The 26,605-nt window shown below is 42.0% G+C and overlaps 1 protein-coding gene and 1 non-coding gene across 2 annotated transcripts in view; both read right to left on the bottom strand.

The window, feature by feature from the left end:
• The window catches only part of CNTNAP4 (contactin associated protein family member 4), a 287,713-nt gene that overhangs the window by 63,187 nt on the left and 197,921 nt on the right, over positions 1–26,605 (bottom strand). The window contains exons 11-14 of the mRNA XM_056135853.1: positions 25,195–25,301; positions 22,132–22,251; positions 8,481–8,678; positions 3,817–3,973 (exon numbers count right to left, since the gene is read on the bottom strand). Coding sequence (XP_055991828.1) covers positions 3,817–3,973; positions 8,481–8,678; positions 22,132–22,251; positions 25,195–25,301 — 582 coding nt within the window. The remainder of the gene's footprint in view (positions 1–3,816; positions 3,974–8,480; positions 8,679–22,131; positions 22,252–25,194; positions 25,302–26,605) is intronic.
• LOC130044648 (U6 spliceosomal RNA) lies at positions 5,287–5,391 on the bottom strand. Its single transcript, XR_008795482.1, has one exon. It is a non-coding gene; the product is annotated as a U6 spliceosomal RNA (small nuclear RNA).

The following is a 26,605-nucleotide window of genomic DNA, read 5'->3' as shown; positions in this document are numbered from 1 at the left end:
AGATGTTCTGAGCTAAATTTATACACAACAAAAGAGTAAGAAAGCTAATTGTGCTCCTGGCACATAAAAATATGGCAATATTGTAATGCCTCTTGAAGACAGAATATAATTGTTTTCTTTCTTTTTCTCTTTTTGCAGAAGGAAGAGGAATAATGCAACTTGCTGTCGATCAAGAGATTTGCTTTCATTAACGAGTTTAGTGAGTTGCTTAATTCGGCTGGCTCTTCTGCACTCTTCACCTGCTAATTCTACGACACAGTCCCTCCGTCTGCATTCGCAGTGACAGTGAGAATATTGAGGACTTTGTGGGGGCGACACGGAGAGGCTGGATTCGATTATTGTTCTCCCAAGCCCTCGTTTGTTATTGCTTGGACAGGTAAATTCCTTACCACAACAAATGTTGAGGGCTTGGTTGCATGCTTCATTGCAGAGGGGTGTTGTTCACTGGGTGCTTAGTTCCAGGACCTAGTTTTGGCTGTCAAGACAGGCACTTTCTATCATTTCTGAGAAAAGTGGACAGGTTTCTAAAGTCCACCCGGGTTAGTGAGACTAAACTTCAGATCCTACCACTCTCCCCCTCCCCCCGCCGCCCCGTGGGTATCTGCTAAATCTCCTGAGGCTTTGCAGTTTTCTTTTTTTTTTTTTTTAATTTTTCTGTTTTTGGTTTGGGGGCCACTCTTGGTGGTCGCCGGGGTTTATGCCGAGCTCTGCACACAGGAACCACTCCTGGAGGTGCTTGGGGGCCCCTATGGGGTGCTGGGCATCGAACCCAATCTGGATGTGTGCAAGGCAAGCACCTCCCGTGCTGTGCTATCTTCCAGCAGGCTTTGAGGTTGTGATGGGAACTTGGTTGTTAGAAAAGCCAGTACCATTTCCTGGAGCCATTTGTGGGCCAGCTGAGCATCTGAGGGGAACTCTCCAGCGCACTGTCCCTGCGAGGCATTCCCCTTTGGACCTTCCACTGTCCCCTCGATTTCCAGGTATTCTGGAGACCTCGATACCTCAAGTAAAAACAAACAACTGCCACCCTCCCACTCCCACTCCACCCCCAACCCCTAAATTTCCAGATTTATAATTTGTTCTGCTTACTGTGCAGTGGCTTGCATAGGACTAATCCTCTGAGCCCTGACTGACCCCACTGCCTGAGGATGCAGTTTGATAAATGCTCTCCAGAAAAAAAGCATTCCAACATCTATCCCACACCCGCCAGATACCTTCCTTCAAGGATGAAGAGTCTCAAACCCCCCACCTCCCACCACCCTTAGTTTCCACCTACATTTGCCTTTTCTCTCCTTGTATCAAATTGGTATGTTGTATAAATATTTAAATATTTTAAAAATATTTTTAAAATAAAAGGTAAAGGCCCTCCCGTTGTTCGTCGATTTGCTCGAGCGGGCCCAGTAACGTCTCCATTGGAGACTTTGTTGTTACTGTGTTTGGCATATCGAATACGTCATGAGGAGCTTGCCAGGCTCTGCCGTGCGGGCGAGATACTCTCGGTAGCTTGCTGGGCTCTCCGAGAGGGGCGGAGGAATCGAACTCAGGTCGGCCATGTTGGCTGAGTGCAAGGCAAATGCCCTACCGCTGTGCTATCGCTCCAGCCCAATTTTATTTTATAAAATATTATTTTCATTTATAAAATAAATATTATAAATGTATAATAATATAATATTATAAAAATATATAATAATATAACATTATAAAATTATATAATATATAATAAATATTATAAATATTTATTTATTTTATAAATATTTTGCCTGAAATCGTAATTACCTGGGGAAGATAGTTCTATACAAGCCACTTCACAATAAGTAGAACATACTTTAAATCTCGAAATATGGGAGGTTTTTGTGGGGCTCCCATGTAGAATTTAGGACACCCAAGGACTACTTTAGCTGGCCCGAGAGCTCCATACGGTGGCACTGTGGTTTAGGGGTCACCTGGCCATACTTAGCAGTGCATTGGGGCCTACCAGCGCTATGTCAAGTGATACTTTGGTGCTATGACTCAACCCAGGGTTAAATATTTGCTTTCTGAACCCTGCACTATCTCCCTAGGCCCTAAGTTGTGTTTGATAAATACTGAAATGTTACAAGAGGCATTGTAGAGTTGTTGGTGATTATATTTAGAGTAGTTTGTTTTCTTTTTTTCTGTGAAGCATTGCTGACAACACACTATTCATATTTTAAAACATAATATGATTGTATATGAGTTTTTGGGTTTTGGTGAAGGCAATAAGCAAAAAGGGTAGAAATTTTAGGTAGTAAAAATTTCAAGAGGAGTAGAAATTTTGAAAACTGGAACTTAGAAGAGACAACATTCTTCAAACATGTAACACTAGAAATTTTGGTCATGATTTTAATATGGACATCTAGTCTCTTTTTTGAAATAGTATTGATGTTTGTCAAATAGAGTAAAATGCAATTAAAATGTGAGCTCATTCCACAGTGAACTAGACTCAGGGACCAAATCAATTTTATTTACAGCCAGAGTGATCATTAATATGGTCTTTGAGATTCTAGGCTCCCCAGTAGAGCTCAGGTCTCTGGGAGATGCTCCTAGTGGTACTTCAATGGTCCTTGGAACTTAGGGTGTGGGTCCTGAGACCACCAAAGTCATATTTGGTATGGGGTCATTCATTACCAGGGTCATAGGCATGCAAGGCCCTTGTTCCAACTCTTGGTTCATCCTTCAGGTCCTTGGCCATAAATATTTTTAAAATAATTTGTGTGTACTGATCTACTGGCTTAATGCTCTCAGATGCACATTTGGCATGTTATATATGACTATAGAATTTTTTTTTAAAAAGTTCCTCTTTACCAGTCAATAAAACCAATGTACATGCCAGGTGTAGTCTCAAATAAAATTAATAAATACTCTTTCCAAGGAAAATACATATATAGAAATTCACATCTACTTTAAGAATGTTTCAAAAGCTCAATTTTTCAAATCCCTAAAATGTCAAAGATTTCCTTTGACCAAATAGTAGAAACCGATAATTATATCTGTGTGCATCCTTTAAAAATCAAAGAGATAGCTCAGTGGGTTGAGCACATACTCTGCTGGAGGTTTTATCCTTGGTTCTACATATTCCCCCAGGCACCTTGATTATTAAAGTAACCCCTTCTAGAGCAGGATGTAGCTTGGGACAGGGGAAAAAAGCATTATTTGAGCAGTACATGATATTACACAAAACCCTCCCCACTTTGGGGGAAATATATTAAAATAACTGGGAAATTATTTAAAGATTTTATAGAAATATTCTTAAAGAAATGTGTAGTCGTAATTACTGGCTAAACTATGTTCTGAGAATAATGTATGCTTTATTTTTCTTCATTATGAGGAATTTGTTTGGTGGCTAGCAGTGTTTGGTGGCCATTCCAAGCTTTGGCTCAAGGACCACCCCACAGTGATTGTGGGATTATGTGGTGTCAGATATGAAACCCGAGGTGTCCACATTCAAAGAAAGTTTCACATGCTCTCAGCTCACTGGGCTGTGTCTCCAGTCTCTATACTTCACCTATAAAAGAATAACTGACTTGGAATGAAGAGGAAACATAAAACAGATGCCTCGATTTTATCACATTTAAAAAAATAAGATATACATGACTTATACCCCAGAGCAAAAAAATGCAAATAAGAAATATTCCTCTACACATTTAGAATTCAGAGTGATTCTAACACATTGCAACAAAACATACCTCTCTTTAACTTCTGCACTACACTCTCTCAACATCTGCCTAACTACACATACTTTGAATGTTTCATTTTAAAACAACTTTATGTTGCATAAGGGAATAACGTGGAAATCACCATTCATTTCGGTCAGCATCACAGTTGCAGTAATACTGAGAATCGATGCAGTTTCCTTCCAATCCACAAGTGCATTTTTGAGGATCAAGCAAAGAGCCTCCCCAATATGTGTGCGTTTCATTCGTTCTTCCAACCCACCAGCTCAGAGGTGTTCCATCTGAAAGATAAGGGAGATTGCATCAGGATCCTCTTCTACCCTTCTGCCTCTAAACGGAATGAAAGGGAAAAGAAGGTCAAGATGGATTTGATGTAGTGAGGTTCCAAACATTGTAAGCATCAGCTTAAGCAAACTTAAAAAAATAATTTTCTTACATAAGCTTAAATGATTGATACATTTCTCTGAGTAAAAAAAAGAAATCAGCAATTCATATTTAATTCAGACACAAACGTAAAAAACAAAACAACCCAGAGACACTGTATGCAGAGCAGCTCATATATGCAATATCTTAATTTTTTGAACCAATAAAGGCATCAAAATATAAAGTAAAGCAATTAGCATAGCAGAAACTAAATTGGCTTGAGACCATGAAACAGCCAATAAAGCATTATGGAATCCCATGTAAGGTCAGTTAGTGATTTATCTCAATATACTTAATTGGCTAGCTGTTTATTAAGTGTTAGAATTAGCACTCTTGTCATGATTTTAGATAGATTGGAAGTATATGTATTTTTTCCTTCCATCTGTTGGCATGGCTATTTATTTGTAGACTACAGAAATAACGCTGAAAGATCTTTAGGCCTGAAGCAAATATTACACTCAAAAACAAAGTTTCCCTCCACCAAATGCATTTCTTTCTATGATGAATGTTTAGCTACCAGCTCTTTCTCACAGTTTAAGCGAAACACACAAGGCCAAGGAACCAGGGCAGAGAATAGAGGGAACATATAGTTGGAGGGTTTCAGAAAAAAAGAGGTTAGATACACAGGCAATACATCTTGGGGTTGGGTGAGGCAGGGGCGAGGAACAGCAGAAGAAAATGATAGTCATTTGAGAAGGTGATACCCAATCAGGCAGTTCTTCAAACATGCTTGATCGTTTTCCTGTTGATTTTCTAACCTTTTAAAAGGTATTGCTATCAGCACCATTGAGACTTGTGCTAATTTCTCCCTTCCTCACAAAATGCCAACGCTCATTATAACTCATGCTAGAGAGGGTCCCACAATGCCAACGACCTCTCACCTCTTTATAATACTGTACAAACCAGCGCCTGTTGGACCAGAGGAGAAGTTCTCAGACTGAATCCTAATAAGGATATGAAGATCAGGGAACATCACCTGATCTATTCAAACACAACAGAGGCTTAAGCCAACTTGAAATATTTAAGAGATACTTTGACAACACAGCTTAAAAACCTGTGTTCATGGGTCAAAGGGAGTATTAATCATTATTCCTCAATTTCGAATATTTTCACATCCTGTCTTTCCTATAGATTGGAAACACTGTGTTTTTTATGTTTTTTTTTTCTTTATAAAAATATGCAACGCCTCACGAATTTGTGTGTCATCCTTGAGCAAGGGCCATGCTGATCTTCTCTGCATCATTTCAATTTTAGTATATGTGTTGCTGAAGCAACATGACACTGTGTGTTTTAAAGGTGCCCAATATCTCTGGTTTAATTCAATATTCCTTATAACAAACCTTCAGACAAGTGTAAGGAAGAACTAAGACCATGAGAAAATTTCAGAAGTTAAAAATGAGAACTATTCAAAGCCCTTCTACTTTCCATAGTTAAATCCCCAAATGACTCACTATTCATACTCATCTCTCTTCCAAACTGCTAAGGGATGGAAGATTCAGGTTATATGAAAACATAATTTTTTCTTCCTTTTTACTGGGGGGAGGAGCAGACAACTGGTGGTATTCCTGGCTCTGTGCTCAGGGATCATTCCTGGTGGTGCTCAGGGAATAGGATGCAGTGCTGGCGATCAAACCCTGGTCAATGATGTGCAAGCAAGTGGACTCTCTACACTGAACTATCTCTATGATCTCCAAATATATCTTCTTCTAACATCTGCTTTACTCTTCCAAATTACACGTCACTCTTAACTAAAAACTGCTATTTCTTCAAGATCTGACGCTACACAACACATTTGGGGTACCACCTTTCTGTTCTTCTCTTTACACTGCTTGCTGTGAGCTCCAAATCAAAACCATCTTTCTCTTTTCAGTCTGTCCACCTTTACTCCATTCTCCCTGAATTCTTGGGCCTCAGGGGTGAAAACACCTGTGTGCTTCAACAATGACCATGGTTCCACAGCCTCCTCTCCTTGCAGCTCTCAAACCTCCCTGAAACACCCAGATATTCAAATAGTGGCCTGAGTATCCAGGGCCATAGGGTGGGGTCTTTCACATGCTCTGGACACCCCCCTGACTCTGCAGGGGGCTTGCCCACTGGCCCGTGGGAAGTTTATTTCAAATTTGACTCACTTGTGACTTGGATAATGTGCTTTCCTTTAGTCTTTTGTTTTCCAGTTGCACATCTCGGCACATGTTGGTCCATCCTAGCCATTCACCCTTCTACAGTCATGATTTTCACCCTGAGAACACACTTCCATATTTACCTATTTTCTTTTTCATTCAATGCTTCATATTCAGTCATGATGAGCCATTAGCTGTATACTCAAAGGGCAGGTGAAAGTGAATGCATGAACCACCTCTGAGCCGGGAACAAAAGCTCACTTCAGGCCCTTTCTATGTGTGAAGCCAATCCATACCATACCCCGTATGGTGGCAGTTAGCAACCCCATTAAAGAGGAGGGGAAAAGAAAGATGGAAAGATTCTTCCACCCAAGCTATATAGGTAAAGAAGAATGAATCACACTGTCCTCCCGTTGTTCATCAATTTTCTCGAGTGGGCCCAGTAATGTCTCCATTTTTTGAGACTTGTTGTTACTGTGTTTGGGATATTGAATACGTCATAGGGAGCTTGCCTGGCTTTCCTGTGAAGGCGAGATACTCTCGGTAGCTTGCCGGGTTCTCCAAGAGGGGCGGAGGAATCAAACCCGGCTGGGCCTGGCTAACTGTGCACAAGGCAAACGCTCTACCACTGTGCTATTGCTCCAGCCCAGGATTCTTCCACCCAAGCTCTATGGGTAGAGAAGAATGAATCAATGAAGTGGAATTTAGGTCTCCCTCTACCTCCTCTGCTCTTGGCACTGTAATCAGCTGATGGTCATTCACAGATGGGAGTGGGGTCTTCAGGGTATAAAATCTTAGCAGAAATAAGCAAGATTCAGCTCTCGGAGAACTGTCAGCACTGTCAGGAGTGTAGGGGAATGGAGGGAGGATTAAAGGAAGATATTCTTAAAAAGTGTAAACAGGAGGAACTTTTTTTTTTTAAAAAAAAGGTGGGAATGGGTTGTGGTAAAAGATGGGTACGGTAGTAAAGGCCCTTACTTAGAAATAAAATATCACACCAAATGCTCAAACTTGTTCTGCGTGATGCCTATGTATGGCAATATTCGAAACACAGTATTCTGAAAATTCATATTGAGGGTGAACAGTACAGGAAGTAAGGTGTCTGCCTGGTACACAGCTGACCTGCATTCAATTCCTGGCACCATATATAGACACCTGAGCAGTGTTAGGAGTGATCCCCAAACATGGAGCACTGCTGGATGTGGCCCCCAAACAAAACAAAAAGAAACAAATTTTAAAAATTCCTGTCATTTATCAGGAGTTCCAGTTTCTTTTAAGATGCTACAAGGGAGTCAATATGAGTCAAAGTCTAAGAATCTAGTTTCTACTGAAAATAACCATTCAATACCCATGCGAGCTCCAGCATATTGAGGGAGTGATACAAGGGATGTGTGAGCAGGGAGGGGCCAGAAATGTGATCAGCTGTCCAGTCAAACATGTCTGCAGTGGACAACTGGGGGACAGGAAGGAATTGGAGCTCCAGAAATGATGGAAGCACGTTTCTTAAAGACTTGGATGAAAGGTGATTCTGTTGTATTTTCTCCATAGAGTTGCATCCTTTGGACTAGGCACCAGATTATAAGGACACATGGGGAGGAGTCAAGCAGACAGCCGTGGGGACTTCAAAAATCACATTCTCACATTTAATCAGAAATTTCTTCAAAGGGGCAGGGTGTGTGTGTGGGGGGAGAGGGGGATAGTGGTGGCAGCAAGAATATCCAAAACGCAAAACCCAACGCAGAATTTAGGAGCAGAACCAAAGAGTCCAGATGCTTTCCGGTGTCCTACTTGAGCTTCTAAATAAACTGTCTCCCCTGCTGCCCGTTCTCATTTCCCATCAGGCCCAGAGACTGTCAAAAACAAACAACAGACACGCGCAAGGAAGGATGGCAAGGGATTGGCACATCCAGAAAAAAAAGTCATATTTTTTTATCTGCTCCTTTTCCACGATAAAACGAATGGTGCAGTCCCCTGTCCTTCCTAGGTGAATTCCTCGGACATTGAAATCAAGCCCCTTTGTGCCCAGTGATGTGATAGTGGCCGGGAAGCGACTCTGGCGCACACTGAACCTTGTTCTTTGCTCTGGACAAAAGCATCTCTGGGACTGGCATTCTGTGATGTGCTTGCTAAGCAGGAAGGGAACCAGATACTCTGGGGGCGGGGGGTGGGGTGAGGGTAGCGGGGTGCTCTCTGGCTAGCATCACGGTGGCGGGGCCCTGGACCAGCGCTGCGTGCGTGTACTCACCGTGCCCACTGCCCAGTCGCGACTTCTTGCAGTAGTAGGCGAGCGCCTGCTGACAGTGCTCCGCGCGCTGAATCGTGGCCTGGAGCTGCTCCGGGCTGGCGGGGTACTCGAAAGACCCCGCGTAGGGGCTTTCTGGGTTAGTGTGTCTGACTCTGACTAGGTCAGAGGCATTGTGCTGGAGAATGGTCCAGGCAGTTTCTTGTATGCAGAAATGGGGGGAGAAAGAGAGGAGACCATCACTAGTCTGCAAAAGTTAAAATAAATAAAGAAAATCAAAATCACCTTTTATCTGAGTCAATTTTTTCTTCTTCTTCTAGTCATCAAGCCTCTCTGGGAGGTGGGCTCAACACAAATGGATGCGTACATTTAAAAACTGATCCCAAAGTGATTTTCCCCTCCCTGGAATTTATCCAATTGCCATGCATTTTGCAGTGATTTGATTTTACTTTTACATACCACTTAGCCAGAGGATATTTGCAGTGAAAGACATAAAGAAACCAGATTATTAGATTCTTCTTCTTTTTTTTTTGTAATATATTTCATTTCCTCTGATCTGGCATTCTACTTTTAAAGATGCATCATTATTGTGTTTTCCTCCAAGAAGGACAAATAAATAGTGCCTAGTATAACTGTAAGACATTGATGATTGGCACCCCCTGAACTCAGATATGGTACAATGTGGGAGTCGGGTGCAAATAAATGAACCTCAGAATCTGTGAAGGATTTTAAGCCAGTGTGTAATTAGTGATTACTCTTTTAAAAAAATCATTCATGCTAGAGGCAAAAAGAAATTTAATTTTTAATGGTTTATATCTATTTCTCTTTAGACACCATTTAATTAGGAGAACACAACTATATCTTCTTCTTCTGTTTTTTTTTTTTTTTGAAGATGCAAGGATGCTCCAAATAGGGCTGAGGAAGGGCAGGGCAATGGGTGATTTTCTAACCCCTGGACATTTCAGTGCAGTGCTGCTAGGCCCTGGTTGTTCCAGGAGTCTCTGGGGTCACACTCTGTGATGATCGGGGGGTTCCCAGAGTTGTGCCCTGTGATGCTCAAGGGATCATGTAGTCCCAGGAATTAAACCTGGGTCAGTCACATGCTAGGCAGATACCCTAACCATTGTACTATCTTCCAACCTTATTTCTTTTAAAGTCAAAAGAAAGCGTGCATTCTGGTGTCCTGTGATCTGCATGTGAGGCAGTGACAGATGAAACGACTCTCTAACTGAACATGTATGATCAGCATAGCAGGAACTCACAAGAACAAGAAGAAACCTCACTTTGTGTTATTTACTAGGGCCTCATCATTGACACCTGGCTGTCTGTGAACACTGCCATCTTGACGGAAAGAAATCATATGGATTACCCAGCTTATTTAGATGAAATAAAAACCAATGATAGGTACAAGAGCAGACAGGCATATTGTAGCTATCCGTCATCGTTCCCTGCAACAGCCTTCATGCTGTATTTACTGTGAGAAATGCAGGCACAAGAACGGATTAATCAAAGGGCCGCTGATTTAATAGGTAGGAAACAGATTGGAAGTTGTCAAAACTCTACTATGTATGAGCTGTTAAGTCACATAACTCTTCTGTGTTTCGGAGGAGTATTTCCAACTGGAGGGGAACAGCAGCTAGAACTTTCTCTCCTGACCTTAGCTAGGACATTTGCATGGATGAACAGCCCAGCAAGACACAAGGCACACTCTGAGAAATTGCACTCTTACCCTTCCTTCTCCAGGTCACCAGTCTTTTGAATTCAAGAGCTGGCAACACAAGACATGAGACAAACGGGCAGGTGTGCTGCCTTCCCTGTGTGGATCACTGAATTTTGAGAAAACGGTTCCTACTTCTGCTGACCGATCACACTCACTCAATAGCTCTATCAGTAAAACTCTCTCTATAAGCTCATGAAATGAATTATAAGTGGCCAACAGCAGGAAGACCATGGAGACCATGAACAGATTTGGCCCGGGGCTGGGCCCTAAACAACGCCAGGACCAATCTGAGCTTCTATTTCCAGATTCCAAAGCAGGTGAAGTCCCCTGCACTGTAGGTGAAGTCACCTGCCCTGTAGCACTATAGCACTGTCCTCCCCTTGTTCATCAATTTGCTCGAGCGGGCACCAGTAACATCTCCATTGTGAGGCTTGTTGTTACTGTTTTTGGCATCTCGAATATGCCACGGGGAGCTTGCCAGGTGAAATCATCTAAGAGGTGGAAATTCTATGATTTTAGCCAGTTCCACCTCAGCTGTTTGACGTTGAAGAGTCTGAGCTTGAACAAACGGTTGGCCTCGCCTCTGTGGGACTCTGGTTTGACTGTTCAGCAAAACTATTCATCTCTTCTCTGTTCCATCAGGGGGCCGAGGGAAGGAAAATAAACCTGCTGGGAAACTTTCTCTTCACTGCCCTGTGGGTCACCATGAGGGGACTTCCCGAGAGTTTTGTATCCACCAGGTCACAGTTAACACACGATTCTTCTGGAGCCGGGAGAGATGCAGGGACCCCAGGGAGGCCATCCATTATAGGGCAGCTTTTATCAACACATTCTTGGGAAATTCAAGTGTTCATTATGACAGTGGCTCCCATTAAGTGATTCTGTTTTCTCAAAAAAAAAAAAAAACGTGCTATAAAGTGAGCACTGACACAAGTGCCATGCTCAGGGGCCAGCCCAGCGAAGTCCTCTACTCAGGCTCAGGTGGGGAGCGATGGAGTGTGTGGACTCATTAGCCCCATTCTATGAGTCTTGGACTCTTGTTTCAGACCAGGCTGCTGTGGGATGCTTCTCCAAACACCAGTTTAGAAACGAAGGCTGCAAGAGATGCAGACTTCCCCACAATTTGTCACTCAGCAATTAATTTATTTTTGTCCTTCGTTCCCACTGGGATTCAGCTTGATGAGGAGATACCTTTCTGATTCCTGGCAGAGAATCTCCAGCATATTAGCACAGGCACTTGGCATCACAACAACAGGACACACTCATTCCAGAACGAGCGGGGAAGGACATGAAGGAATGAAACAACGTGTTGCCAAGAGGATGCCCTCCAACGGTATTGGAGATTTATGAAAATACTTAAGTGATCTGATTCTCATTTGGGGGGTTGGCTCCCTAACTGGAATTGTCTTATAACTGCTTTATTATTTTTTATTTGAGGATAATTTGTGGTTTAAGGGATGTTTAACCTTCTAGTAATTTCCCATGAAAATAAGCATCATATTTACATGCCATTAGAGTAAACGTAAAAATCAAAGATACCAAAAAATGATTTAAAAAAACCCAGAACCTCAATCAATTTTTAAAAAGTTGAAAAATTAAAGTGAAATAAAACACAGCTGTACACAAAACAGAACAAGAATTCTTCTTGAAAATGTTCTTTCTCTAACTAATGGAATTTTTATTTATTTAATTGTTTGGGTTAACATTAGTTTACACAAGTGTAAAAGTTTTTGCTTTGGGGAAACAACATTGTCATGCTACTGAAGAGCCCCTACTCCACCCCCACTGTACCAAGTCCTTCTCTCCCCACCCCCCAAGATTTCCATGGGTACCTTGGTTCTGTTGTCAGGGCCAAGGATTTCTGTCCAAGGAACACTGTTGTCCCTTTCTTTGTTTCTTTAAAAAAGTCAGTTTGTCTATTATTACAACATGGTTGCAACATGGTTATATGTCATGGCTATGAGTGTCTCTGTATATGTTTCTGATGCACCTCTACCATCACCAAAGTGCCCAAGAACCTTCACCACTGTCTTTGTGTCACTTCTGGTCTGTTTTTGCCAACTCTGATGCCCCAGACCACCGCTAGAATTGCAAAATCACATTATGCCCAAGGAGGCAAAGGGGGCAAAGTCTTCTTTGTCCCTGTAAATGAATACACTGTCTCGTCTCCGATATAAGTTACTCTTGAGCCTCGCTTGTTTATCTACCTGTATTCACTCCATGGCCCCGTGTCCATCTTCACCTGGACGAAGACGGAGGGGGCACAGCCAGCACTGTGGATCTACGCTGAAGGACGCAGCATCTGTGGGTCAGGCCACGGAGCATGAGTGCAGCCTCTGTGTGCCACACTCAGTACCCCCATTTGCCGGGGCTCAAAACCAAGACTGGAGCGTGCTCTTGCCCTGCTGAAGCTGCACTACAAGAGTCACCCCAAAGTTGTGGGATGCAGCATGCACAAAGGAGCACGGGCACATCTCCAGGGAGTGTGGGAAGGCTGTACAGACCTGCTGGGATGAGAGTGGGCACAAGTGCTTGGGATGTGGACTCAGGATGGAGGCAAAGGCTTATGACACAGAAAAGTGTTTTCAATCTCTCTCGAGAAATGTACCATCACTTGCTTCTAAGACATATTTACATCAAATTATTCCTTCCAACAAGTAACTGAGGCCCACAGTGAATTCAACCTGGTGATACTGAGTTCCCACCCCTCACTGTGCAGAAGCCAGATCTGAGTCTACTTGCACATTATCATCGACTGGGAGGTGTGTCTGTTCTTCAGCTTCTCCTGTGAACCGGCTGAGTTGTGTTGCCAGCTTCCTCATCAATCATGTGCTGATCAACATCTTTAAAACGTGTCAAGTAGGATCCAGAGAGACAGGACAAGAGCTCAGGGGCATGCTTTGCATGCAGCCGATCCTGGTTTGATTCTGGTACCACATGGTCCCCCGAGTATGGCTGAGTGCATCCAGGCAGGTGGGGGTGGGGGGCTGAGCACTGCCAGGATTGATGTAGGCTGGAGAGGGAAGGCCCCCCTCCCAAGCCAATGGCAAAAGCCGACCTTGCAGAAAATAGAAAAACAGGAACTAAGACCTGATAAGACCCTGAGTAGCAATGGACCCTGATGAGACTGGACCCCTCCCCATGAAGAAAATTCCTCAAATACCTTAACGTGATTCAGCCCAAAAAGGCCATCACCACTCCCAATCTCCCTGGTAACCTCCTTAGCAACGGACTTTTACCTAGGAAGAAAAAATGGGGGCAGGTTGGAGAAACCCTACGAAAGCCACCTGAACAAAAAGGAAGGGTGCACATATGCTGCCTGAGCCCATGCGCTGCTTGCACCCACGTGATTGAGCATATGTGATATCCAAACACATGTGTCGCCTGCATCTCCCCTCTTGAGATGTGTACTTTCATGCTTTTGTGTCTAATGCTGGGATGTGCGTAAGGGCTCTCTCTTGAGCACATTACTCTCTCTCCCTCCGACTTTCTCTCTCTCCCTAAAAGGTAAAGGTAAGGTAAAGGCCCTCCCGTTGATCGTCGATTTGCTCGAGCGGGCCCAGTAACGTCTCCATTGGAGACTTTGTTGTTACTGTGTCTGGCATATCGAATACTCTCGAATACTCTCGGTAGCTTGCCGGGCTCTCCGAGAGGGGCGGAGGAATCGAACTCGGGTCGGCCATGTTGGCCACGTGTAAGGCGAACGCCCTACCCGCTGTGCTATCGCTCCAGCCCCTATACCTTCAAAAACCCTCCAAATAAAATTTATTTACTTCACTGCTTTTCTACTCCAGAAATTCCTTTTTGCAAGGTGAGACAAGAACCTAGTAACCCGGGGTCCCAGATGGCAGAGGAAGATGGGGAGAAAGTGACCATCTTTCTCCTCCCTGCTTCACATAAGTCTCCCATGGGCCCACTGACATCAGGATAACCTGGGTTAATCCCCTGCCCCACAGGGTTCTTCATGGAAACATCTACCTGGTTGGTTGACAATCTCCAGGAGGGACCCCCAGGCCTCCTGAATACAGCTTGGGAAACCCCCACGTGAATCTTTTAGCTTTTAGTTTTATATCCATCTCAGAGGCATGGTTTTTTTTCCCCCCCGAAAATTCTCTTTTACCAAAGGCAAAGAGAGCTTGTTCAGATAGGACACGAGGACATGAAAGAAGAGACAGTTGACAGAGGCAGAAAATCTATGGAATGTAATAAATGTACTAAGGAAAAAGATAAAAAGCAAAGGCAGATTGGGCCTTACTGGCATTTCTTCTCGAAGACATTTCTAATATATAGATTGTATGTAAAGCGACTGAGTAATTAAGAACTTGATTTATCTAGGACTGACTGCTATTTTTTAGTGTGATAACAGTGTGAAGTGAAAAAACAAAACAAAACATGCTGTTGAAACAGCGCATTTGCCAAGCGTGTGCTCACTCTCTGTGCTCGCAAGCGGGGGTGACAGGCGACTGAGACCCAGAGGGCCAGGTAGAAGGTGGCCTTTAAGGAAAGCAAGAAGGTGAGGGGGCAGACTTCTGAGCATTCGAGACCACACACAGGCCAAACGGCACATGACTAATGCCCCTCAATGATTAATTCTCCTGGAGGTGAGAAAAACCTTTTTGACTGAAATACTGGGATAAAAATAGCTGTGATAGGAATCTCATGTCACCCCGACCTGACCTTTTCACTGAAATGCCCCTTGCTCCAAACCACTTGGGGTGCTTGTTAATAGGACAGAGGCCCAAGTTTTCTAAAGCCACTGAGTCAGAGATGCTCAGTCCTGGGGTCTCGGTAGTGGTTTCCATGGGAGGGTGAGCTGAGATCATACATTTACCATGAGTTTGAAACCCAAAAAGCCTCCCCTTGTCTAGCCTTTGTCATTTTTGCACCCCTAAAACCACCACCGAGATGAAACAATGTTTGAAAAAGAAAAACTTTTTCAATACAAAATCTTTTTTTAACAAAAAAAGCAGTGAATTTCAGAGTAGACGGGGGGGGACCCTCTATATTTTGAACATTCATTGGAATTCGTGCTGTCCTGACTGGCCATTTTATCAGCAATAGTACAGCAGGTAGGGTGTTTGCCTTGCATGCGGCAGACTCAGTCGACCCAAGTTCAATTCCTCTGCCCCTATCGGAGAGCCCGGCAAGCTACCGTGAGTATTCCGCCTGCACGGCAAAGCCTGGCAAGCTACCCGTGACATATTCAAGATGCCAAAAACAGTAACAACAAGTCTCACAATGGAGATATTACTGGGCCTGCTTGAGCAAATCGATAAACAACAGGAGGACAGTGCTACAGTGCTATTTAGAATACCTGGCTAGAAAGAATTTTCCATCTTTAAAATTCTTTTGGAAAATGCCCCATTCAAATATGACATTTCTGGGGCTTGCAAGATTAGTGCAGTCGGTAGAGCACTTGTCTGGCATGTGGCTGGCCCAGGCTCAATTCCTGGAACCACATATGGTCTCCTGAGCCCCATCAGGAGTAATCACTGAGTGCAGAGCCAGGAGTAAGCCCTGAGCACTGCCAAGTGTGGCCCTCAAACCCAAAACAACAAAGACACAAAAAGGAAAGATGACATTTCTGTTAGTATTTTCAAGCTTAAAACACTTAAAGGTATAATACACGTAGAATCCCCTTGTTTAAGTCTAATTCTTGTCTAATAACTAGATTTTCTAAAATCTACATATTTGCAAGTTAGAACATTTTGTCTGGTTTGCTCTAGACCTGATTTGTCAAACTAGAAGAGCCACTGATGGCCTTCAAGTAATGAGATATTTATAGGAGGGAGTCTGGGAGAAAAGATCAAGGTTTTAGTTCTTGGTCTCTTCTTTGGAGGGATACACCTGCTGGTGCCAGAGGGGTGCTCCCTACTCTGGGCTCAGGGGTCCTTCCCAGCAGTGCTGAGGTGACGATGTGATAGCAGGGAGCAAACCCAAGCCTCCCACAAGCTTTGCATGTGTACAAGCCCATGGAGCAAACTCCTTGACCCATGTTCTTGACCTCCTTCTAAGGGTATTCTTCAGTCTGCTGCCCTGAACCTCCCTGAATCTTGGTTTCCCCCATTTCCAAAACCAGCTCCATCAGGCACGCTCCAAGTTGTCACATACATTTCTCACCAGATCATTATACGCTGGGCTTGTACTTGTGTCTGCAGATGTTTCAATACGCCAGCGTTTCTGAAAATGCACACTTGCAATGAACGGAACTATTCGAGTCTGCTCTCAACAGCTTGCTTTTCAAGTGGCTCTAAGACGGATGGCTCTAAAGTCCTCTCTTTCACACTGCCTTCCAATAACTCCCCTGAAGTCCTTTTAACCTGTATGTGCATGTGTTTGCCTCGTACTCCAAGTCATTTCCTTCACGTCTTTTAGACCTGAAGATTATAGAGTTGTTTTGAGGCTTGGATGACTAAAAGAGTTATGGAGTTGTTCTGAGACTTATGTGACTGAAATAAGGCACATTAATTTGCACTGCAATATGATGATATAAATATTGATTTAATAGAAATAAAATAAATAACATGAAGCTGAAATTTTCATTATCTTTTAGATAATAAAATAGGCACATAGCCTCTACATTACTGAGTCATTATCCTTGATAAACATTATATGCGTGTCTACAGTCAGTCCTCATTAGTTGCACATCTCCATCACTCCTGAATACAGCCATTGATGGAAGTCTGTTTGTAACCCCCCACCCCCAATCAATACTTGAGGCAATCATGTACATTTGCAGACACATATCAAACAGTGCGAAATTTGGGTCATCCCAAATTGCCAACTACAGCTAGCTAAGGCAGTACTCTGTCTCCTCATTTCTGCTCATCTACCAGTAAACAAGAGTGCTATTTGTGATTACTTAGGGCCACAGTTACTGCTTTCTCTTGGTGATTTCACTGTTTAAAAGGGCTTAAATTCTAGTGCAAAGAGTTCTCTAATGTCCCTAAGTGCAAGAAGAATGTGACATGAACTCTGGAGAAAACCCTTGCATCACACTACTTCATAGAGCCGTCGGCTGTTGTGCTGTGGGTCATGAGAGAGTCTCACATTAATAAACCAACATTGATAAATATACTGAAATGCATGTATGATCAATGAGCAGATGACAGCCAATCACCTGATGATGATGTTGGCACTCAAAACCTAATATCATTCTACTGTGCGCCACCATCCTGGGTCGATGATGTGGTGCTCCCTAATTCATGGTCCCTAATTTAAAACCTCACAGATTTTGACTATGGAATGAGATTTGGTTGTGCTGTGCATGTGGGGTGTGTGTGTGTAGTGTTTCTTAAAACTTCAAAGATTGGGGTCCAAACTGGCGGGATGGCACTGGGCTTGAGATACTCGCCTTGCAAGCAGCTGGCCCAAGTTCAATCCCTGGCCCCACAAATGATCCCCTGAACACAGAGCCAGGAGTAGCAGTGAGGCTGTTTTCAACACAGAGGAATCAAATAGAGAATCCAAACATATAAGCCACGTGGTGAGCTCAGGGTGTACGGGTGCGGTGCAAATAAAGAATGAAAAGGGACTGTTAATAGTCCCACTCACACTCCAAGCAATATGCACTGGAAAAAAATCAGGAAGTTATTTGAAACTTGAATTCACATTTTCACTTGCTAGATTTTCCTTTAGGCTGTGAAGTCTGTTCATACTTGCTATGTTTAATTCTCACATATCAACACAGGCCTGTGCTTGCTTAAATTTTGAGAACATTGGGTCTCAAATAGAGACTCCCAAACTTGATTACCACTAAGAATTAATTGAGTATTTTTTAAAACAATATTGATTCTATAGTGCTCCTCTAAGCCCTGGGTCCAGAACCTTCTGAATAGAACTTAGGCTTTAACTGCAAATCTTGAACCACTTAAAGCCTAAAGGTGATGGTCTCAGGACGTGGGGGCCTTTGGGAGGTGATGGGGTGACCCTGGCAATCTCCTGGATACTGCCCTTAAAGAGACCTCCCCATCCCCAGAGCTGCTGAGCGCCAGTGAGCCTGTGAAGATGCCAGGAAAAGTCAACAACTCAAAATTCTACCTCCTGTTCAGGCCAGCACTATGACGTGGGTTTGGCCGCCTTCCCAACCAGAGTGCTGAACTTCCACAGATAAACTACTCAGTCTGTGTTTCTTGGGGACAGGAGTCAGAGCAGGCTAAGATGAGGAGGAGGCTCAACTATGGGCTGAACAGAAGCCACTTGGTTACTGAAAAAAACTCTAAATAAAAGAACAAGAGTCACTGCTTCCCTCACTCACCAAAACCATTGTCTAGGTTTGATCAGCACCTGCAGCTTTTAGAGTGACACATCAACCTAAAGGAAAAAAGGTCCCCGGGTCCAAGTGCCTCCTCAGCGCCTCATCTGAATGGGGAACAGACTGTTAAACTCGTGGACAATTGAAATCCCAATCTCCACCCTCAAACCTTGCCTGTCCACATCTCAAACAACGGTGGGTCAAATGGGTTCTGTGGCCCAAGATAAACATGTCCTATAATTTTGGCTCCCTATTTTCTCCTCACACTTCACATGTGTTAAAGAGAAAATCTAACCTCCGGCCTTCACCTACAAGTCACCCTCAGCAGTGCTGGCCTGGATTCTTACATTTCTTGATTGGTCTCCAAACAGGTTTCCTAGCTCCTATGCTAGGCAGGTAGATAGGAAGATGAAAACGGAGCGAGATATTTACACAATCATACATAATACATGTAATAGTATACAACACTATATATATATATGCACACAAATATACACAATGCGTACTTTCTTCTAACTCCTTTCTATTTCTACTCCTTGATAGTCATTTCCCAATTGCAGAGCTATGGTGATCCTATAAAGGCAAATCAGACTGCATCTGTCATAGTTCAAAACTCTCTTATGTCTTTCCATGTCCCTCAGAGAGGAAACCAGACTCTTGCCACATTTTTTTTTACAGAGCATCTTGCTTGTCTGACCCCTTCCTCTGCCTTGACTTTCTTTGTTCTTCCACTACTAGGACATGAATCACTGTATCACTGTCATCCCATTATTTGTTGATTTACTCAAGAGGGTGCCAGTAATGTCTCTATTCATCCCAGCCCTGAGATTTTAGCAGCCTCTCCTTACTCTTCTTTAACAATGACTGGAGGCTCTTTCAAGGTCAGGGGAATGAGACCAGTTGTAGTTACTGGTTTTGGCATATTGAATATGCCACGGGGAGCTTGCCAGACTCTGCCCATGCAGTAAGGCAGTCAGGATACTCTCAATAGCTTTCCAGGCTCTCCGATATATATATATAAGGTAAAGGTAAAGGCCCTCCCATTGATCGTCGATTTGCTCGAGCGGGCCCAGTAACGTCTCCATTGGAGACTTTGTTGTTACTGTGTCTGGCATATCGAATACTCTCGGTAGCTTGCCGGGCTCTCCGAGAGGGGCGGAGGAATCGAACTCGGGTCGGCCATGTTGGCCGCTTGTAAGGCAAACGCCCTACCCGCTGTGCTATCGCTCCAGCCATGTATGTATATATATACATATATATATATATATATATATATAGAGTCTGGAGAGATAACACAGCAGGTAGGGCATTTGCCCTACCTATGGCTGACCCGAGTTCGATTCCTCCACCCCTCTCGAATAGCCCGGCAAGCGACTGAGAGTATCAAGCCTAGCAAGCTACCTGTGACGTATTTGATATGCCAAACACAGTAAGGAGACTCACAATGTTACTTGGCCTGCTCGAGCAAATCGATGAACAATGGGAGGACAGTGACAGTGATATATATATATATATATATATATATATATTTCTCTCTATGATATGTTGCCTACTGTCTGAACTCCATCAAACATGGTGTGGCAATTATGGAAAATGGGTAGGAAATGTCTTATGATGCGATGATGCAGCTTCTCAGCCGCGCTGTCTGGAAAGTGGCCTGGAGTGTGGTGGTGGTTGGGTAAGGGAGGTCGGCTGCCGGGGTTGGGTCCCTTGGGGTGGGAAGGGCTCTCGCCTGCCCTCCCTCTGAGGCGCCCCCTGAGTGAAAACAGCCTGGCATGGAGTTCCTAGCACATGAATAATTGACTTATTGCAAGGGTGGCATTATTATAAATCAAGTAAAAGACATGCAAGATTTCCAAACAGATAATTGACTGAATGCTGATAACTGTTATTTAGTTTTAGGGTTTTTTTTTTTCTTTTTTCGTGGTGCTCAGGGCTTACTCGTGACTCTGACCTATGGGATGCCGGAGATTGAGTTTAGGCTGGTTGCATGCAACGTTACTATCACTCTGACCCCAATGTGTTGAGAATTGCTAAAACTGGATGAGTGACAATTTAAGCAATTTTGGCAAAACTTTGAACTTTTTTCTCCACAAAAAGTCTAAAGCGGTAAATGTAAAATCAATTCCTTCATTCATTAAAAGTGCTTGATAGAAATTCAAACTATTAATTACTCTATGCAGATTGGGTTATGTTGTTTCTGAACACACCTAGCATATCACCTCTCCCGGGACTAGAACTATTTCTTTGTTCTCTGTCCTGCTAGGCTCCTGGCCAGACTGTCCTAGTCTACAAATCCTGCTCAGTGGAGAATTTACCTTTTCTGGTTCCTTTGCACCACAAAACTTTGACTTTTTAACACCTAAACTTACGTTGATAGAAAGGTTGTATAGCCACAGGATGGCCCCATTCCTTGCTGGGCACCAGAGGCCACTGAGCAGTTACCCCAGCCAGTGAGACTGAGGAACCGACATTCATGTTGTTCTTATTTTAATTAGTCCAAATTTATATTTGTAAAATGTATTTTTAAATCATTCAGTTTTATTCATGAACTTGACTTGCATTTGAATCTCAATTGGCTCTTGTTCCCAAGGGTTACTATATTGGATAGCACTATTCATAGAGAATTTATCTTCCTGATGATGAGGATAACAAACTTCCTTTTTTCTTTTTTGCAACATTTGTATGTATACAGTTCTCCACAGTGTCCCTGGCTTAAAAGGCCATCTTTCTTCCCTGAACACCCGTGTCACCTCTGCAATTAATCCACGATCCCCACATGAGAGTCTGTTCAAAGACTTTCTATACTGTGTTTATAAGGTTATCCACAAACTGATTTATTTGATTCACTTAGTCTATCAGCATAACTGACTGCTTTTCTTCTCCTTATTCCTTCCAATTTTCTGGCAAATTTTAGAATCTCTTTGCCAGTTTTTATTAAAACAATTATTATGCCACAATAAACACCTTGATGGAATCTTAACTTTGTTCTGTGCTGAATTAATACCTTGTTAGAATGAACTGATACTTACCTCATACTGAGCTTTCTAATCAATGAAAATTTTACATTTTTCCATTTGTTAATGATTTGATCTCAATTCTATACTAAACTCTGTACACATGCACACACATGTATATCTCTAATTAAATTTAATTAAATTTAATTGAATAAATCTAATTAAAGATGTGCACACATGAGAACATCTAATTATGCACACATTTTAAATTAGATTTACAATGTATTTGAGATTTTTGGATATTCAAATTTCATTCTTATTCTTTATTGCTCATCAACAGAATGTTACTATTTGATTCACTTGATACCCAGTGATCATCCTCAATTCTGATAGCTAGTTTTAGATTATGTAGATTAGTCTCAATACGGAACCTGGTTATCTACAAATAAGGAGAATCTCAGCTATTTCTTTCCAGTGCTTTTAAATTCATTTTCTATTTCTTGCTTTATGACACTAAATAGGAGCTCCACTATAAGGTAAATGGAATGAATATAGCCAGCATCCTTGTGTTAATGCTGGTGAAAGATGCAAAATATTCAAGATTTTATCAGAAAACTGTGATCAAATTTGCAAATTAGACCAACATACTACTTGTTTCATTTTAATTTTGTAGCTATAAAGCATTCATAAAACTTAGCTCCAGATGAAAGTTAGTTAACTTACCAGTCATGTTACAATACAGGAGGTATGGCTCTAAGGGGCCACTTCCATCCGAATCTACATAATAAAACCCTGAAGTATTTCCTCTGTGCTTATATGCTTCACATGACTGCTCATAGATAGCTGCAAAAAAAAAAAACCAGAAAGATCATTAATAATAATTAACAGAAAAGTATAGAAAAGAAATTTTAAAATTTTAATTTGGACTCAAAATACACCATGTTTTGATATTGACCAGGAGAGAAACAGTAAAATAAACTTCAAAATAAATTTAAAATAAAACTCATTTCTTATTAATATGAACAAAAGAAGATTAGATCGGAAAAAAAAATAAGTCTAAATTTTATAGCATTTCTTTTTATCACTTTTACCACTTAATATGTAAAAATGACGTCAAAAAGCAAAATTAGTTATTTTTACATTAAGCAGAAGAATGAAGAGAGGTAGATTTTTAAAGCCTAATACACTTGTGAGTCTAATACAGTATCCATTTTGGACATCCACCCAAATGGGTATTTAAAATCATTCACTGTCCATTTTGGAATTTCTAATTCTAGCAACACCCTGAAAAAAAATCTAGCATCTGAAACATAATCGTGTAATTTTCGTAAATAACCTGCTGTTGTTCAATAATTGTATGATAAAATTGTTTTAAATAATGCTGTAATTATTCTTCTTTCTCACATAAAATTATCTATAGATAAAATCATTTTTTCATGAAATAATTTTCTTCTCATAATTATTTTTAAAAGCAATTTCTTTAATGCTCTGTAATGAGAATTCAAAAATAATTAAAATTCAAGTCAGAAGAAATATTCACATAAAATATGCCCCCAAGTGGTCTCAATGTGTTTTGATCCATAATGGGATGCTTTTCAATTATGCATTTGCCATGTACAAGTTTGATATTACAACTGAATATGATGCTCACATCTATTGAGCACTTGGTTAAATGTACTGATAATTTACATCAAGCTTTTTATTCTGTAGAATGAGAAATAAACCATCCCCTGAATTATGTTACTGAGCTTTTAGACAATAGAAAATAACGAAACAAATTTTCCCAGTGTCACAAAAATTTTGGCTAATCATGCAAATTTATTTTGCTCCACAATCTGATAGTTTAATTTTGCTCCTATTGTATATCACACAGACAAAATATAAGCAGGGAGTGTTTTCCAGTCCCATTTGTATTTCTCATTGAAGCAGGCCATGTAAAATGGATAATTTATACATTTCTATATGCACACGCATATGTTCCCAGATTCCTGAGAGAGGTTGGCAGGATTTTCGGATAACTCTGAAATGAGGGCTGATATTAGAAAGAACACACGATTGGATGAGAGTAATTTATGAATACTTTTTCTTGGGTATATTGCTTGATTTTTCTAACAAGACTGTTTCATATGTTACTTTCCAATAAAATCCTTTTTAAAAACCCATAACCCTGACCCTCCCTCTGCCCAAACTGCAGACAGTAGCAGCTTCACAGTCACCAAATTTGCCATCTGTGTCCAATTTCTCAGAATGGTCATGGGCTCAAAACATTGGCCTCCCTTTAGATTTCCAGCTGAAAGAGCTAATCAATTCACCATAACCCGATCAAACTATGGGCCATGGATGACCATACTTTATTTACTGATGGTCCAATTTTCCCCCTTAGAACTATTACATTTAAATTTGGCCATTGATAACAATTAAAATAACCATTGAGGTAAAATTCATTAAAATTCATCCAATTAGCCTTGAGTTAGTTATTGAGTTAGTTATTATGTTGAGTTAGTTATCACAATAGAACAGGAAAATAATCAATGTCCCTTCAGGTGCGATGGGAGAGTAATGTGGCCTTGGGAGCAGTGGGGTGCAGCTTGAACAATGCCAGGCATTTTGCATGAGCCTGGCGGGCACTCTCTCTAGCCACTGATGCCCTGGGGATGACTCAACAAGGGATGGTGGGGGCACTGGGAGTACAGCCAGAAGCGTTTCCTCCTCGCACCCTCTCCAATTCTGAACCAGGCTATGAGGGGGCCCCCAAAGATTCCCACAGCAACTCTGGCTGAAGGATAAAGTACCTTCTGATGAGAACAGAGAGTGACCAGGTAGAGGGCTGCTGAGCGTGACCCAAAGTCAAGGCTACAGGAATGGGAATTCCCGTGCCCCCAAATGTCAGAAATTCATGCGGGAAATGGGGAATGAAGAAAATGGGCACCTGGGTCCTCCCATCATCCATGCTGAAAAGATCAACCACAAAACCCTTGAGTCACGACACATGCACAGATTTCATCAGGATGGGTAAGGAGCATGACACCAGCTGCGGGATGGTTGGGACCCCAAATTCTAGCAGGGGGAGGGGAATGCCAGCATGTGTGCCTTGTTGGAACCAGATGATCGATCTCTGTGCCCTCCTGCATAGACTATGAATAATAGTACACTTCCCTCCCTGTTACAAAAATGGGCATCAGAATTCCATGAGTTGAGACCTAGAGAACACAAGATGCAGAACCAGGTCTTTAGAAAGTGTTCCATAAAATAAATTTATGGGTAATATAATTATTACCCATCCCCTGTATCAGAGAACTGAAGGATTTACTCTGCGGTGCTTCGTTTCATCTTTAGTTACCTTGTGTTTTTGCCACAGGCTTCCCCCTGTGAAACACCCTTCTCTTCTATTCTGTTTTCTATTAACTATTTCTATAAGCAACCCTGACTGTTTTCTGAAAAGGAGTATGAATTAAAATTAAACAACTAGAACTCAACCTGATGCTAAATATCAAGGGTGGACCTTTCTAACTTGCTTATGTGAGCAATACATGCTCTTGCCCTCTCTCTCTTTCTCTCCCCCTACCCCCAGAGTCACACACACACACACACACATACACACACACTTGGAATCAGGACATAGGCAAGCCTGAGCAGGCGTGTCAGCTTACAGTTGTGGCCAGTGGCTCCCCTGTAGCCCGTGTTGGCACAGTTGCAGTGAAAGGTGTACACACACACACACACACACACACACACACACACTCGGAATCAGGACATAGGCAAGCCTGAGCAGGCACGTCAGCTTACAGTTGTGGCAAGTGGCTCCCCTGTAGCCCGTGTTGGTACAGTTGCAGTGAAAGGTGTCCCAGGACTGTGAGCACTCACCGCCGTGTTCACAGTAGTTGGGCAAACACCTAAGAGAAGACGCAAATACAGTCATGAGCTTTTCATGTTTAGGCTTATAAAGGTGTGGGGAAGGCGGGGGGGGGGGGCATCTATACCTGATCACATGGAGGGGGGAAGTAAACAGTACCATCCATAAAGAGCGAATTTAACATGAATAAAGATTATTCTGTAAATCGTAAAGGTATTATAATAAAAAAGAGAACGAAACCTCTTAAATCAGTAAATTCATCCAATTTCAACCAATTCTCAAGCAGTAGTGACTACTTAATTTCGATTTATCAGAGTGCTTTCTTTTGTCTAAGTAACACAGCACCTATTCAATATGTTGCCATGTTTTTCAACCACTTACCTAAAATAACACTGAATCCTATTGACTTACTGTGCTGAAGGAAGCAGAAATAAAGGAGGGGGAAGGAATGAAGGATGTGAGGAGGGACAGATCTTGGTATTCTTCTTACGTAAGTCAGGACTAGGGAAACTGAGACTGAGAGGTTGGACACAGAGATTCTAAGCAGTGAGTCAAGGTGATCTAGGCATTGAATCAAATTCACAGAAGATCTTCGGTGACTTGATATTTTCAAGAGAAATATACGCTGCTCTGTGTCTGTTGAATATTGTGAGGCATCCTGGCTTAAAGGAGTGGCATTTCAATCACTGATCGTAATCATAATCATAATCAGGCCTTTAGTGATGCCTCATTTCAAGAAGTTGGGCTTTTTAGTAGTTGATAAAAATGAAGCACCATGCCAAATCAATGTTGAACAACGAGTGTGGCGGTGCAGGACATGATTTTAAGCTTTGAAAAGTGGCACAATACTTAAGGATAAACATGCACAATTACTAAATCATAGTTTAATAAGCAGTGACATAAAATGATTATTGTTAAAACAGATCACCTTTTCAAATAGCTACCAAACTGTCTGAGTACAAACACTTAGAGAGTTGTGTGGATGTAAGTTGAGCAGGAAAGTACAAGAAACACCTTTGGGTCTGGGACACTAAAAATAAGTAGAAGCTATAGACAACACAGTCATGAGCTTCTGGAGTTAACTAATAGGACTAATAAAATTATTGGTGACATACTTGATATGCCAAACACAGTAACAACAAGTCTCACAATGGCGACGTTACTGGGCCCGCTGGAGCAAATCAATGAACAATGGAAGGACAGTGCTACAGTGCTACAGATGATGTACAAAATTTAGGAAAAAAGTTACATTGAAATCAATGCTTGAAGTGTCCTCATTCACCCCAGAATTTAAAAAAAGAACTATAAAACCTCTTAGGAATAAAATCCTGATGTGATTTATGT

This window comes from Sorex fumeus, unplaced genomic scaffold (assembly GCF_029834395.1).
Source record: "Sorex fumeus unplaced genomic scaffold, SorFum_2.1 ptg000122l, whole genome shotgun sequence".
In the NCBI taxonomy this organism is placed as follows: domain Eukaryota; kingdom Metazoa; phylum Chordata; class Mammalia; order Eulipotyphla; family Soricidae; genus Sorex; species Sorex fumeus.
This window is presented reverse-complemented; position numbering and strand designations above follow the sequence as displayed.